Below are 12321 nucleotides of genomic sequence, written 5' to 3' on the forward strand. Positions count from 1 at the left end.
TGTAGCTTCACAGCAGCTCTGCAGTTTGTGTATGTGTGTAAACAACAGTGTCATCAGCGTAAAGCTTTACATCCACACTGACAGAGTTATAAAACGGCGTCAGCAGAACTTGGTGAGAAACATACACCTGCTGACTTATATATAACAGCTATATGTTTACTCATCTCATCTCAAAAATAAGGATGTTTATAAAACACAGACACAGTGATTTTTCAGTTTATTCAGAAAGTTAGACTGAAAGAATTTGACAGACCTGCCACACTTTGCATAATATATTAAAAAGAGACACAAGAACAGAAGAATACTGTATACAATAACATATTTAGCAGACAGCTAATGATTCAGCTTCATTTTCTAGTATTATACAAGCGACAATTATAAGTAGTGGAAAATAAACTAGAGCATCAAAATAACACTATACACATAGTAACTGCATATATATATATATATATATATATATATATATATATATGGAGAGACAGAGAGAGAGAGAGAGAGAGATACATATATGTTTGTTGTTGGGGATCAGGGTTTAAATGGCATGACTTTATAGTTAATACTATAAACATCTTGGGGCACCCCTCCTAAATAAGAGATACATTGATTGCCAATTACCTATTTCAGTCTCATGAAAGACCATTCCATTAATAGATCGTGGGTTGAAAGATCTGGATTTCTACGTGGAGGAGGTTGGCAATATATTCACTCTATATTAAAACAAACCAACAAATATTTACCCAAGCATTTATTTTACAAGGTAATTAAAGCAAAACACACAAGACCAAACTAAGTAAAAAGCACTAAACTAAAACTAGATGAAGGAAAAGGGATGAGTGTGTGTGATAAGAATAGTGTGTGTGTGTGTGTGTGTGTGTGTGTGTGTGACTTTGTCCTGCATATGTGTGGTTGCAAATAAGAAGTAACTTATGTGTGATCGGTGTAACAGCGCCAAGTTATTGCCAATTGTGGATGGAGCCAGCCGTGGAAGAATGTTTAGTTTCAGTCTTTTGATGTGCCTTAAGACAGATTTTAGGATGACTGTTTATAACCTGTGCATGAAAGATATATTTTACACATCTGAACTTTTCTGACTGCTGATCAAAGTGATCAGTGAGATGAATTGATGAGATGATTGCTGGTGAGAAAAGATGAGCAGGAAACAGTCAGTCAGCATGTGTGCAGCAGGTGGACGGTCCCTTGTATCCGAGGATCCTCAGCAGAGAGAGTCCACAGCAGTACACCAGACTCTTCACTATCAGCACTGTGTACAGCAGCCAGAGCAGCTTCACCCTGCACTGAGACTGGAAGGACACTGATGGTGGAAGTGATGGTGGACATGATGGTGGACGTGACGGAGGACATGATGGTGGACGTGATGGTGGAAATGATGGTGGAGGTGATGTTTTTGCTGGAACCTCTGAAACAGAAAAGTAGTCAGAAAGAAATGTCAGTCCTCTGCTCTCTTTGACAGCGTCTCCACATTAAGCTGAAACTCTGCTGAACACAGTCACCAAGTCTTCATTACCTTGTTGTAGTTGGGCCTCCTCTCTGCCCGTCTCATGCTGGACGTAACAGATGTGTTCATACGTGTAGAGAGCATTCTGATCAGTCACTCTGATGGCGGCAATGCATTCCGAATCTTTGAGCTCCTGCTGCTCCTCCTTAGTAGGGGGCAGCTCCTCCAGAGGACCATTCTCCTTTCGTCTTTTCCAGGAGAATCGGACCAGAGGTGGAAACATGTCCGCAGCCACACACAGCAGGAATTTCTTCTCCTCCTGGTTTTCTCTGGATGCTGCTGGGTACACGCTCACCACGGGCTTCACTACCGGGTCATCTGAAGTTTGACAGCAGCAACAAGCAGCACAGACACACATTCACACAGTCAACAGCAGCTTCCAGCAATGCATTCAGTCTGATCCTGGAAACTACATGGACTCTGATCACTGAGCTCCTCATCAATACAGCACACAGTTCACTACATGTACTGGATTCACCTGCATATCACACACACATATCTATATATGTAATGTTTAATAATAATATGTTATATGAGGAAAAAATAGAAATTTTCTTTCTTAGCAATTATTTTTTAGAACTTAAAAAGCTACTATAGTTTCAAAACAATTATCTGATCATTTTAAAACCCAATTAACATGTAATGTTCAAATATGAGATATGAAAGAAAAGCCTGGTCTCATCCCAGGGTGTCAAATACTGATGCTTTGAGAAAGCCTAACAAGGCGTCGGCTTTGACACACAACTTACACTTCGGCGTCCGCATGATAAGCCCTGGGCTTTCTTGTAACTCACCCATCTGCCTTCATATATTACATTAACTTAAACCATGATCTTTTACTAAACCTAACCAAACCATGATCTTTTGGTTTTTATGACAGCAGCTGAGCAAATTGCATTCATACCACATGTTAAAAAGCCGTCTCCTGTGGATGCTGAAGGTACCTTGTCTCAATGTTATGGTTAATATACAATACGTAATATAATAAACATACTGTGACATATAATACAATTGTCATTTCAATAACTACAATATGTGCAGCATATTGTATTTTACCAAAAAATCTTTACTATAATTACTAAAGAAACAATTCAATAGATCAATTTAAACTTTCACACAATTAAACACAACTACAAGGATTTTCTTCCAATATGTTGAGTTATGTCAAATGTAAATTAAGATTAGATTATTTAGAGGGACTATTAATTTCTTCATGTAATATCTGCAGTATCTGATGTAACACAAGGTTATGGAATGAAATGAAACCGTTAAAAATATTTTAAATGATGTTAAACTTTACACAATAGTTTGTTCCTGAATTGGGTTCATTGTTATATCATGTTCATTGAATAGGAATGTGAATATTTGCCTCCATGTATAAATTTTCCACTAAAAGACTATCAAGTATAATCAAATAATATACAAATGTCACGCAGTACATTTTAACGTTCAAACATTTTTCATCAATTATCCTTTAAACTTGTTTAAAGTTATATGCTATATAAAATACAAGAGACATAGCTGAATCCCTGAGAGGACCGAATATATTTGTAACTTTGTCAATATCTTCCTTTTTCTTTCTGAATCAGTTTTATCTGGTGCAGAAATAAATAATAACTTCAGTTGTGAAGTGAGATTTAAACATCTTTTCAGGAATTATGAACCTTTTTATGTAACAATAGCTGCACGGCTGCAAGAACTCTATTAATTATGAACAAACTAACATGAAACCTGAAGCAGCAGAAATTCAAAACATATTTCCAACTTATTCAATAAAACAGAAGGAACATTTATGATTATTCTTACCTGTTACATACAGTTTAGTTCCAGAGCCAAAGAGGTATGCTCCCACAGTGAAACAGAGTAATACAAAAACCTGTCTGCTGCTGAATGTGTCAGCTGAGGTGAACGAGTCCAAATGATGAACCAGGATCAAAATCCAGCTGCATGATGAGTTTCTTTAATGTTCATATCAACATGACTGTCTCTTCTTTTATTGTCTTTTTAGACACACTAGCAGTGTTGCTCTGTGGATGCTGATCTCTGCTGGTCCACTACTTTGGTCCAGATGGACTGGACCTGGACCAAAAGATGGATTGACATGTTGTTCAGACATTCCTGGTCCCCAGAGGATTCACTTCATTAATTGACTTTGTTGATTCTGACTTCTCATCTAGAACCACCAGCAGGATGATGTTTTTGGTCAGACTATAATATCTCATAACATATTAGATGGATTACTATTTAATGTAGTTCAGACATTCCCTCGGGATGAACTTTGGTGATCATCTGACTTTTCATATAGCACCACCATCAAGTCAAACTTTTAATTTGTCCAGTACTTTGGTTCATGACCAAATACCTTCAGAAACAATGACATTCTGACTGTTTGGTGGCACCTGAAGTTGCTCGATGTCCTCCCTGATTTATATTCTTTTTTATTTACAGTCTCTCTATAATGTTGTCATCCTAATTTTACATCTTACATCTTTGCTATTTTGGTTGATTTTGGCGCATGACATTTATAGCATGTGTCGTCCTGGAAGAGCGATCCTCTGTTGCGTTTCCTGAGGTTACTTTCATAATTGTTCCCCTTTGAAGGTTTTTTTTCCCTGATCTGTCTTGAGGCTCTAAGGTCGTATGCTGTACAGATTATAAAGCCCCTTGAGGAATTTTCCATTCGTGATTTTGGATTGTAAACTACTGATAAAATTGACTTGACATTCCCATCAGCTTCAGCTTTACTTTGTGTTCAGTGCTTATTAGGAAATGTAAGGCAGTAGCCTGAATAAACCATGAAGGGGTCTCTTCCCCAGAAAATTCAGCAATTCTTTCCATTTGTCCCTTGCAAGACACCATTGTTCTGAAATTCAATGTCCTGTTTTTAAAGTTGACTTTGCACTACCTCTAAGCAAATTTGCTCTCTAAAAAATTGCTGAAAGAAGAGGAAGTTGTTCTTGTCACAAGTGCCAAGCGCAGACACAGGAGAAACAAGGTATTTCGACCCAAAAACATTACCGTAGGCCGAGCTTGCGCAGTTCAACAAAGATATGAACAAGCACGATCAAAAACAAAATGAACCATATTTCCGCGCCCCCACAAATATGGGTCCGCAAAGAAAATATAGGTAGAAAAGCTTGCACAGTTGTCTTCTAAATCATTTCTCTTCGTGCTCTGTGTGTTCTCTCTCTAAACTGAAAATGACCTATATGGAAAGGTTTTCTGTCAATGAAATTTTGTCAAAGGTGTTTGAGGACCCTGATTATGAGGTATACTCCTCTGATACGAATGAGATGCTTAGTGTTGACTGTCCTGTTATTCAAGGATGGTTAAAATCAAGGGCAACTGGACTTGGTTGAAGATACTAGACGTTTCACCCTCATCCAAGAAACTTCTTCAGTTCTGACTGACTGATAGGGAAACTCAGCTATTTAACCTCTATGGAGTCATTTGCCAAGATCATCGATACCGCTGGTTCGATAGTGCTCCTGGCTGTAATGACAGTTGTTATGGTCGTTAGAGGTCTGAACAACCATTGCTGGCATCTTCACTTGAGGCCCAAAGTGAATGCTTGTTACGTTTCCTGGGAAGTGATGAAAGGACAGCATTGTAAGCGGGGGATAAGTGGTGGCGCAGACCACCTCCTCTGTTAAGTGAGGGCTTCTCAACTCGGGTGTAAATGGATTCTTTGACACCTTTCAAACCATCCATCCTCTCTGTCTAAAATGTGCACCTGGGGGGTCCTCAAACAAGTGTGTTGACCTGAGGAGTTGGCCCTATGTTGAGCCAATGCGTTTGTGTAGTGGTTGTAAAGTATCCCAGATTCCCAGGTTTCTACAGACAGAAGCATGGCTGTGCCATGGGCTCACCAGTCATTGGTCCAAGTACATGGATGACACATGGATCAAAATTAAAACCCAGGAAGTTCAAGCCCTCACAGAACACATCAACTCCGTGAACAGTAACATCAAGTTTACACGAGATGATGTTCACAACAACATTTTGGCCTGCCTGGACTGTGCTGTACACATTGAAGAGGACAGGAGCCTGCAAATTGGTGTTTACAGGAAAACCCCCACACACAGACCAAAAACCTACTTTGGGATTCTCTCCACCCACTAGAGCAAAAGTTAGGGGTCATCAGGCCCCGGCACCACGGAGCTGAGAACATACCAAGAAGTGCTCAAGCCAGAGAGAAGGAACAGAACCACCTGAAGGGGGCACTTACAGCCTGTGGATACCCCAAATGGACCTTTGGGAAAACAGTAACAAGATCCAGGAAGAACACCAATACTACAGGGTAGGGCTTTCCAGCGCAGCCTTTAGTTGGTTTAGGTCATAGAAGAGATGAATTACTTTGTTTACATTGGCAACTATGTATCTGAGCTAATTAACATGACGTGTGGAGTCCCACAAGGTTCAATCCTAGGGCCACCTCTATTTAACTTCACAACAAAAAAATGTTCATCCCTTAAGTACTAGTAGGTTAGACTTGTAATGGTCTCTTTTCAGGTCTCTCTAAAAAGGTCTTAGGCAGCCACAGCATGTTCTGAATGCTGCTGCTAGAGTTCTAATAAAGGCCTGAACATTTTAACACATTACACCAATTCTCATTTCCCTGGACTTGCTCCCAGTAGGTCAGAGAATTAATATCTAAATACTGCTGCTCACCTATAAATGATTAAAAGCTTTAGGGTCAAAATACATCACTGAAAGGTTTATAGAATATGAATCCTCTAGTCACCTCAGGTCATCAGGGACCGGTCTGTTGACTGTCTTCAGAGTCAAAACAAAACATGGTGAAGCAGCATTTAGCTACTATGCACCAAATAGCTAGAATAAACATCCAGAAGTTTTGAGACTTGCTCCAAATCTGACTACTTTTAAATCCAGACCAAGAACATTTATGTTCCCCATTACCTTCTTCTAGACTAAAAAACCTTGCGTAAACCGAACCTGTTCTCACTCCCAAGTCGTCACATATGGACGCATGGTCAAGAGCCATAGTCGTTAGTTTGTGACGCACTGGGAATCCCTTTTCTGTCATAGTGCGGCGTATTGGGGGAAGCCCTGCAGCGTCAGTTTTTAACGGTAAAGGCAGGTATATGATATTTAACAGAAAAGACAAAGTAAGATTGGATTTTCATTTAGCTGACGGTTTCATCCAAAGCGCATTACAATTGCTATATATGTCAGAGGTCGCAAGCCTCTGGAGCAACTAGGGGTTAAGTGTCTTGCTCAGGGACACAATGGTGGATGGGTCACAGTGGGGGATTGAATGCGAGTCTCTCACACCAAAGGCATAATCTTATCCATTGTGCTATTGCCACCCCCGGTTGGATGGAGAGTCAGAACCACAACTTTGAGCCAGGAGACTGGGGTTCGTGTCTCATGTGAAACAAAAAGTCAACATTAAATATTTTATATTGGCAGGTTACGACGCAAGTGACGTTAGTTAACTTACATGTTAACTGATATACAAAGTTATTTAAACCCAAACCATGTGTTGTGGTGGCAGCCCGGCTGACAGTGAGTGTCCTGTTTATTTTTCCTTTTTTCTTGTGATTCTGTTTTCCCTCGTGTTTTGGCCTGTCTGTGTCTCCTCTGCTCCCCTTGCTTGTGTTCTCCCTCTCTCTCTCTGCTCCTGAGCCCAGCTGACAATCAACACCTGCACCTCGTCAGCCACCTCCTCTGCCTGCCATCCCTGCCAGTATTTCAAAATTGAGCTTATCCAGTATATTCAGTACCACAAAGGTGGTTCACTTCTTACCGGGATAGATCTCCATGGTAACTTATGCTGAACGGCTAACCTGCTCCGGAGCAGGTTATGTTCCAGATAAGAGATCAACTCTGTGAAAAGGCCGCCTACTGACCAATCAGCTCTCTTGGAAAATGACATCACCGTCTGTAGGAGACCCCACAGACTGTTTTAGCCAATAGGCTGCTTTATGTTTGCAGCGGTGATGTGGAGAAACTCTTGACTATAACGATATAATCATACAGAGACTGATTAAAAGCCTCAGGCTATTGTTGCCTACAGGTTTTTACAGTACAGCAGGATCAGCCTACTTACTGCTTTGAAATGTGTTTAATATTTTGCATTTGCTCCCACTTCGTTTCACGCACCCTGACGCAGCCGTTAAAATAAATAGGCTTTATTTTTCTTATGTGAGGCTGAATATTATGAGCAGTTTGGTAGGGATATTGAAATACTAAATTTTATATTGTATGAACGTGTGCTATCTATTCAGGTTAGTGTAGCTTTCTTAGGCCTATATATAGAGACTGTAGTCATGTTCCACCCCACCTTGTGGGCGCAAAAGGTGGGACGGTGACTTTTCAGTAGCCTAAATGTTGAGATTCAGTCTTTCAGCCACTCTTTGAGAACATTTTATGGCATCAATGGATTTTTCATTTCATTGCTTTATGAAGTTAATTTAGAACAATGTTTGGAAAAACTTTGAGTATGTCAAACAAATTAATCTAATTTTTGAAGTGACGCCAAGTTTTTTAAAGTGAGGGTGAACGGCCCGACTCTTTTATGAATTGTATGAATTGGGGCTATATAAATTTGCTTTGCCTTCATCTGGATTACATTTTGATTTACTTTGTACTTTAATAGTTTTCTCTTTATCTTGTTTGCTCATTGTGCTTCTGTGCTGCTAGTTTGTCCTCACTGTGTGGAACAACAAGAAACCTGCTGGAATATCTGATCAAATAGAAATCAATAGAATATTAAAGAAATCCCTCAGCTCAGTATGTTTGTGACTCTGGCTGAGATGGAGGTGAAATATGTGAACCTGGGCTGTGGTTTACTGCTCTCTTCCTGTCACAAACACTGTTTGACATCTGCTGGTTTTTGTTCAGGCTGCACGGATCATTTCTCACTGTGGGCACTACCCTTCCAACAGGCGCAGTAGTAGGTGGCTGAATGAGAGAGTTTAACTTTCTGGATCTTCAGCTCACAGCCGTTCTGTTTATTCACAGCTGAGAAATCATCTTTCTGAGGATGATCGTAACCTGAGTATACATAACCATCACTCCTCTGAATATAAAGGATCCTTGTGAATGTGTCTGTGTCTTTCTTCTGGTACCAGAAAATATAACTGCCACACTGGTCAGTTCCTTGACAGCTGAAGGAAACAGTTTCATCAGCTTCCCTGGTCAATGTTAAATCATCCTGAATCAGCTCTGCTGCCATGGCAACCAGCGCTGTAGAGACATAGACAGATAGATGAAGGTCAGTGTGACAGTGTTTGTTCCAGGTGGAGTTTGCTGGCTCCTGATTGGCTGGAAACACTCACCTGAACACAGACAGCACAGAGCAGCAGCTGGGAGGAAAAGCATTGTGTGCAGTGGTGTTTCCTCTGGTGAACCTGGGGAGAAGTGGCGCTCTGATGCAGCTGAGGCCAAACAAGGACGAGCTGTGAGATCAGACGAGGGCCGCGTGGTTTCTAACGGGTCCTCAGACCTCCCATCAGCCCCTGCGGCGGACAGATAAGGCTGCTGCTGCTGATTGACAGCTCAGCTGAAGCTGCTGTGTGGGTTTCTGCTGAGTCGGAGGTTTTAAAGTGGAAAGGAGGTGGAGACCAGGAGCAACAGGCAGCACATAGTTACCATAGAGATGCACATCTTTGACACATCACTGTTTGTACACAGGTGTTAATGTGAAAACAGAGATCATCTCCTCTTTTGAACTATTTCTTGTTTCCCAGACTTCTCTGTTTCTCTGAACTGATTCACTGAGAAGTTTCTTCGTCTTGATTTGAATCTGACAGCAGATAAAAAATCTGGCTCACGATGATGCAGAAATGCAAACAAACATTCCTGTTACCACAAACACATTCAGGTTGGTGCTGAATTTAGTAACACAGACTGTTATCTGTTGTTTAACAGCTGGGATGAAAATACAAAACTACTGTGACTTTAACCCTTAAATGTCCTGTCACATTTCGGTCATTACATTTCTTCATTTCATAACACATGAAACCTCTTCCAAAGACATATTTAACCCAGAACAGAACCCGTTTTGTGTTCTGTTGTTCAGTCTCTTCATTAAAGCTACATGATGTTTCAATTAGTGAAATATTCAAACCCAAAACTCCATCAGATGGAACATTTCTACATGTCTTCTGCATCATTTTAGACACATTTACCCAAAAGCCTGAAAGATCTGGTAGTTTTGTAAACTTTAGGATCTCCACTACATAGTCTCATATCTGAAGCAGTGGTTATGTGTTGTTCTCTGGACGAGCTCTGCTCTCTACTTCGTCCATGTAGAGCTATGCGACAATGGCAGAGACTTGCAAAGCCCCACAACTGTGCTTCTGCCTGTAAAAACCCTCTTTGTATTTGGGGAGTAGAAAGGTTTCTAGTTGATAAAAAATATTTGCCTTAGAGTTCTGTGTCATGATCTACTCTACAAATCTGGAAGGCTGTCAGTTGCAGCAAAACGTCCAGTATCAATCTGCACAGCTACGTTTCTGTGAAAATGGAAGATGAAGAAGTGTTAATTTTTATTTTTTTTTCAGAGCTAGAGGAAGTAGTGGCAGGCCTAATATCTGCTGTAGTTGTATTGTATTAGCTACAGTAGAAATAGTACATGTGAGATAAGATAAGATGAGATATAACTTTATTAATCCCCCACAGGGGAAATTTCAGTCGACATAGCAGCACAAAGGAATATAAAAGAACAGATGCAGTATTATAGAAGCATTAACATACGATTTACTCCATACTACTAGTACAATACAAATAGTACCAATAATGCCAGTAATACTGTTACTGTTGTGTTTTTATACATAGATCTCACTGTATTTTTTTGCCAGTAAAATAAGAGGTGAGAGCGTCATCATCATGTTGTTATTACGACCATGATCAGCATCATCTGGATACCTGTGCACTTCCTTTGACTCACCACAGCGTGGTGGTGTTTCTCTGTGATGGATAATGTCAGCACCAGCAAAAAAAGAACTCCACCACATGATGAACTTTCTAACACCTGGAAGAGACATACACTACCGGTCAAAAGGTCACTTGGAAATGTCCTTGTTTTTGAAAGAAAAGCACGTTTTTGTCCATTAAAATAACATGAAATTGATCAGAAATACAGTGTAGACATTGTTAATGTAGTAAATGTAAAGAGCTGATTTGTAATGAAATATCTACATACAGAGGCCCATTATCAGCAACCATCAGACCTGTGCTCCAATGGCACGTTGCGTTTGCTAATCCAAGTTTATCATTTTTAAAGGCTAATTGATGATTAGAAAACCCTTTTGCAATCATGGTAAAGCAGGTGAAAACTGTTGTGATGATTAAAGAAGCAATAAAACTGGCTTTCTTTATACTAGTTGAGTATGTGGAGCATCAGAAGTTGTGGGTTCCATTACAGCAAGAAACAAAGAACTTCAAACAAAGAAAAATCATTAGTCAGTCTTGTTCTGACAAATGAATCCATTCCTTGTGAGAAAGATCTCATACAATGCTGTGTACTATTGGGATCTCTGACATGTATAGCAATTGTAGGTCGCTTTAGATAAAAGCGTCAGCTAAATGAATAAATGTAATGTAATGTAAACTGTGAAGCTCTGGTGAGCTCTATGCCCATGAGGGTTAAGGCAGTGCTGGAAAATAATGGTGGCCACACAAAACATGGATTCTTTGGGGCCCAGTTTGGACATTTTCACTCAGGGGTGTGATTGTTTCCAGCGGTTTAGACATTAACGGCTGTGTGATGTGTTATTTTGAGGGGACAGCAAATTTACACTGTTATACAAGCTGCACACTCACTAATTTACATTGGAGCAAAGTGTCATTTCTTCAGTGTTGTCACATGAAAAGATATAATCAAATATTTACAAAAATGTGAGGGGTGTATTCATATATATGTCAGTTATAAGTGACCTGCAATTAATTTCCATTTATCTATTTCCAGTATAATTATATTAATTATAACACAACAGAAATCATGTCACAATCCTGTCCGGAGGTTTTCTGTGTTCTGTATCTTGATTCTTGTTTCTCTGTTTCTGGGTTTTGGTTCTTGATTCTAAGGTTGATTTTGTGTCTGCATTTTAGTCCTGTCATCTGTTCTGTTTACTTATTGATCAGTTCGTTATCTGTTATTTATTCTGGTTTATTATTTATCTGGTTATTATCTGTCAGTTAGTGATTAGGGGTGTTTTGGTATTTTCCTCATTTCTGTTCTGTTCCATGTTTAGTGTTGTCCAGTTTCCTGGTTGGTCCTGTCTCTGTTCCCTACCCCGTTCTGTGTTACAGTTGGTTTGGGCTTTTCTTCCTTGTCCTGTGTTCTCTGTTTAGCCTTCTTTATTTCATTGTTCACTTGCAGGTTCTGTTTAGCTCACTTTGTACTTTGTCTGTCTTGTATCTTAAATTTAGCCCTGCATTTTAGTTCTGTGTCTTAGTTCCTAGTTCTGTGTTTTCTTGTTTCAGTCTGTTTTCCCTGTTATGTTGCAGTCCATCTGTATTAGTTTGTAGTCAACGCTGTGCCTTTAGAGCTGTTTGGTCTGTTTCCTGTCTAGTTTGGTTTTGATCTGTGCCTGCCTTAGTTCCTGTCTTAATCTGTTATTATCCAGTGTTTGTTTCATGCTTGGTTTCTTTGTGTTTATTGTAATATCTGCCTGATTAGTCGTAAATTTGTTTATGATTATTCTGTGTTATATTGTTCTGTTCTGTTCAGTTATCTTAGTCTGTTCTGTCTTGTGGAGTTGCCTGTGTTTCTCAATTACTTGGTCTGTCTTCTCTGTTCTGTGTTTTGTGCTGCAGTTAGATTCTTGCCTTGT

At 39.8% G+C, this 12321-nt stretch overlaps 1 protein-coding gene across 1 annotated transcript; it reads right to left on the reverse strand.

Moving 5' to 3' along the window:
- Window positions 1–200: 200 nt before the first annotated feature.
- On the reverse strand, window positions 201–9169 carry LOC119902652. The gene is made up of 5 exons (XM_038718979.1): window positions 8821–9169; window positions 8414–8728; window positions 3323–3361; window positions 1526–1834; window positions 201–1417 (listed from the first exon to the last, which is right to left on the reverse strand). The coding sequence occupies exons 1-5, from the start codon at window positions 8861–8863 to the stop codon at window positions 1164–1166; spliced, it is 960 nt and encodes a 319-aa protein (XP_038574907.1). The 5' UTR covers window positions 8864–9169; the 3' UTR covers window positions 201–1163.
- Between the last annotated feature and the right edge of the window lie 3152 nt (window positions 9170–12321).

The sequence above is a fragment of the Micropterus salmoides genome, unplaced genomic scaffold (assembly GCF_014851395.1).
Source record: "Micropterus salmoides isolate LMB-PRFRI ecotype aquatic unplaced genomic scaffold, ASM1485139v1 Ms_hic_scaffold_14, whole genome shotgun sequence".
In the NCBI taxonomy this organism is placed as follows: Eukaryota; Metazoa; Chordata; class Actinopteri; order Centrarchiformes; family Centrarchidae; genus Micropterus; species Micropterus salmoides.

Coding starts and splice junctions, on each gene's coding strand:
- LOC119902652 (XM_038718979.1), bottom strand. CDS start 8,863: ATGCTTTTCCTCCCAGCTGCTGCTCTGTGCTGTCTGTGTTCAG. Junction 1,835..3,322: donor AACTAAACTGTATGTAACAG/GTAAGAATAATC, acceptor GTCAAACTTCAG/ATGACCCGGTAGTGAAGCCC. Junction 1,418..1,525: donor GGAGGCCCAACTACAACAAG/GTAATGAAGACT, acceptor TTTCTGTTTCAG/AGGTTCCAGCAAAAACATCA.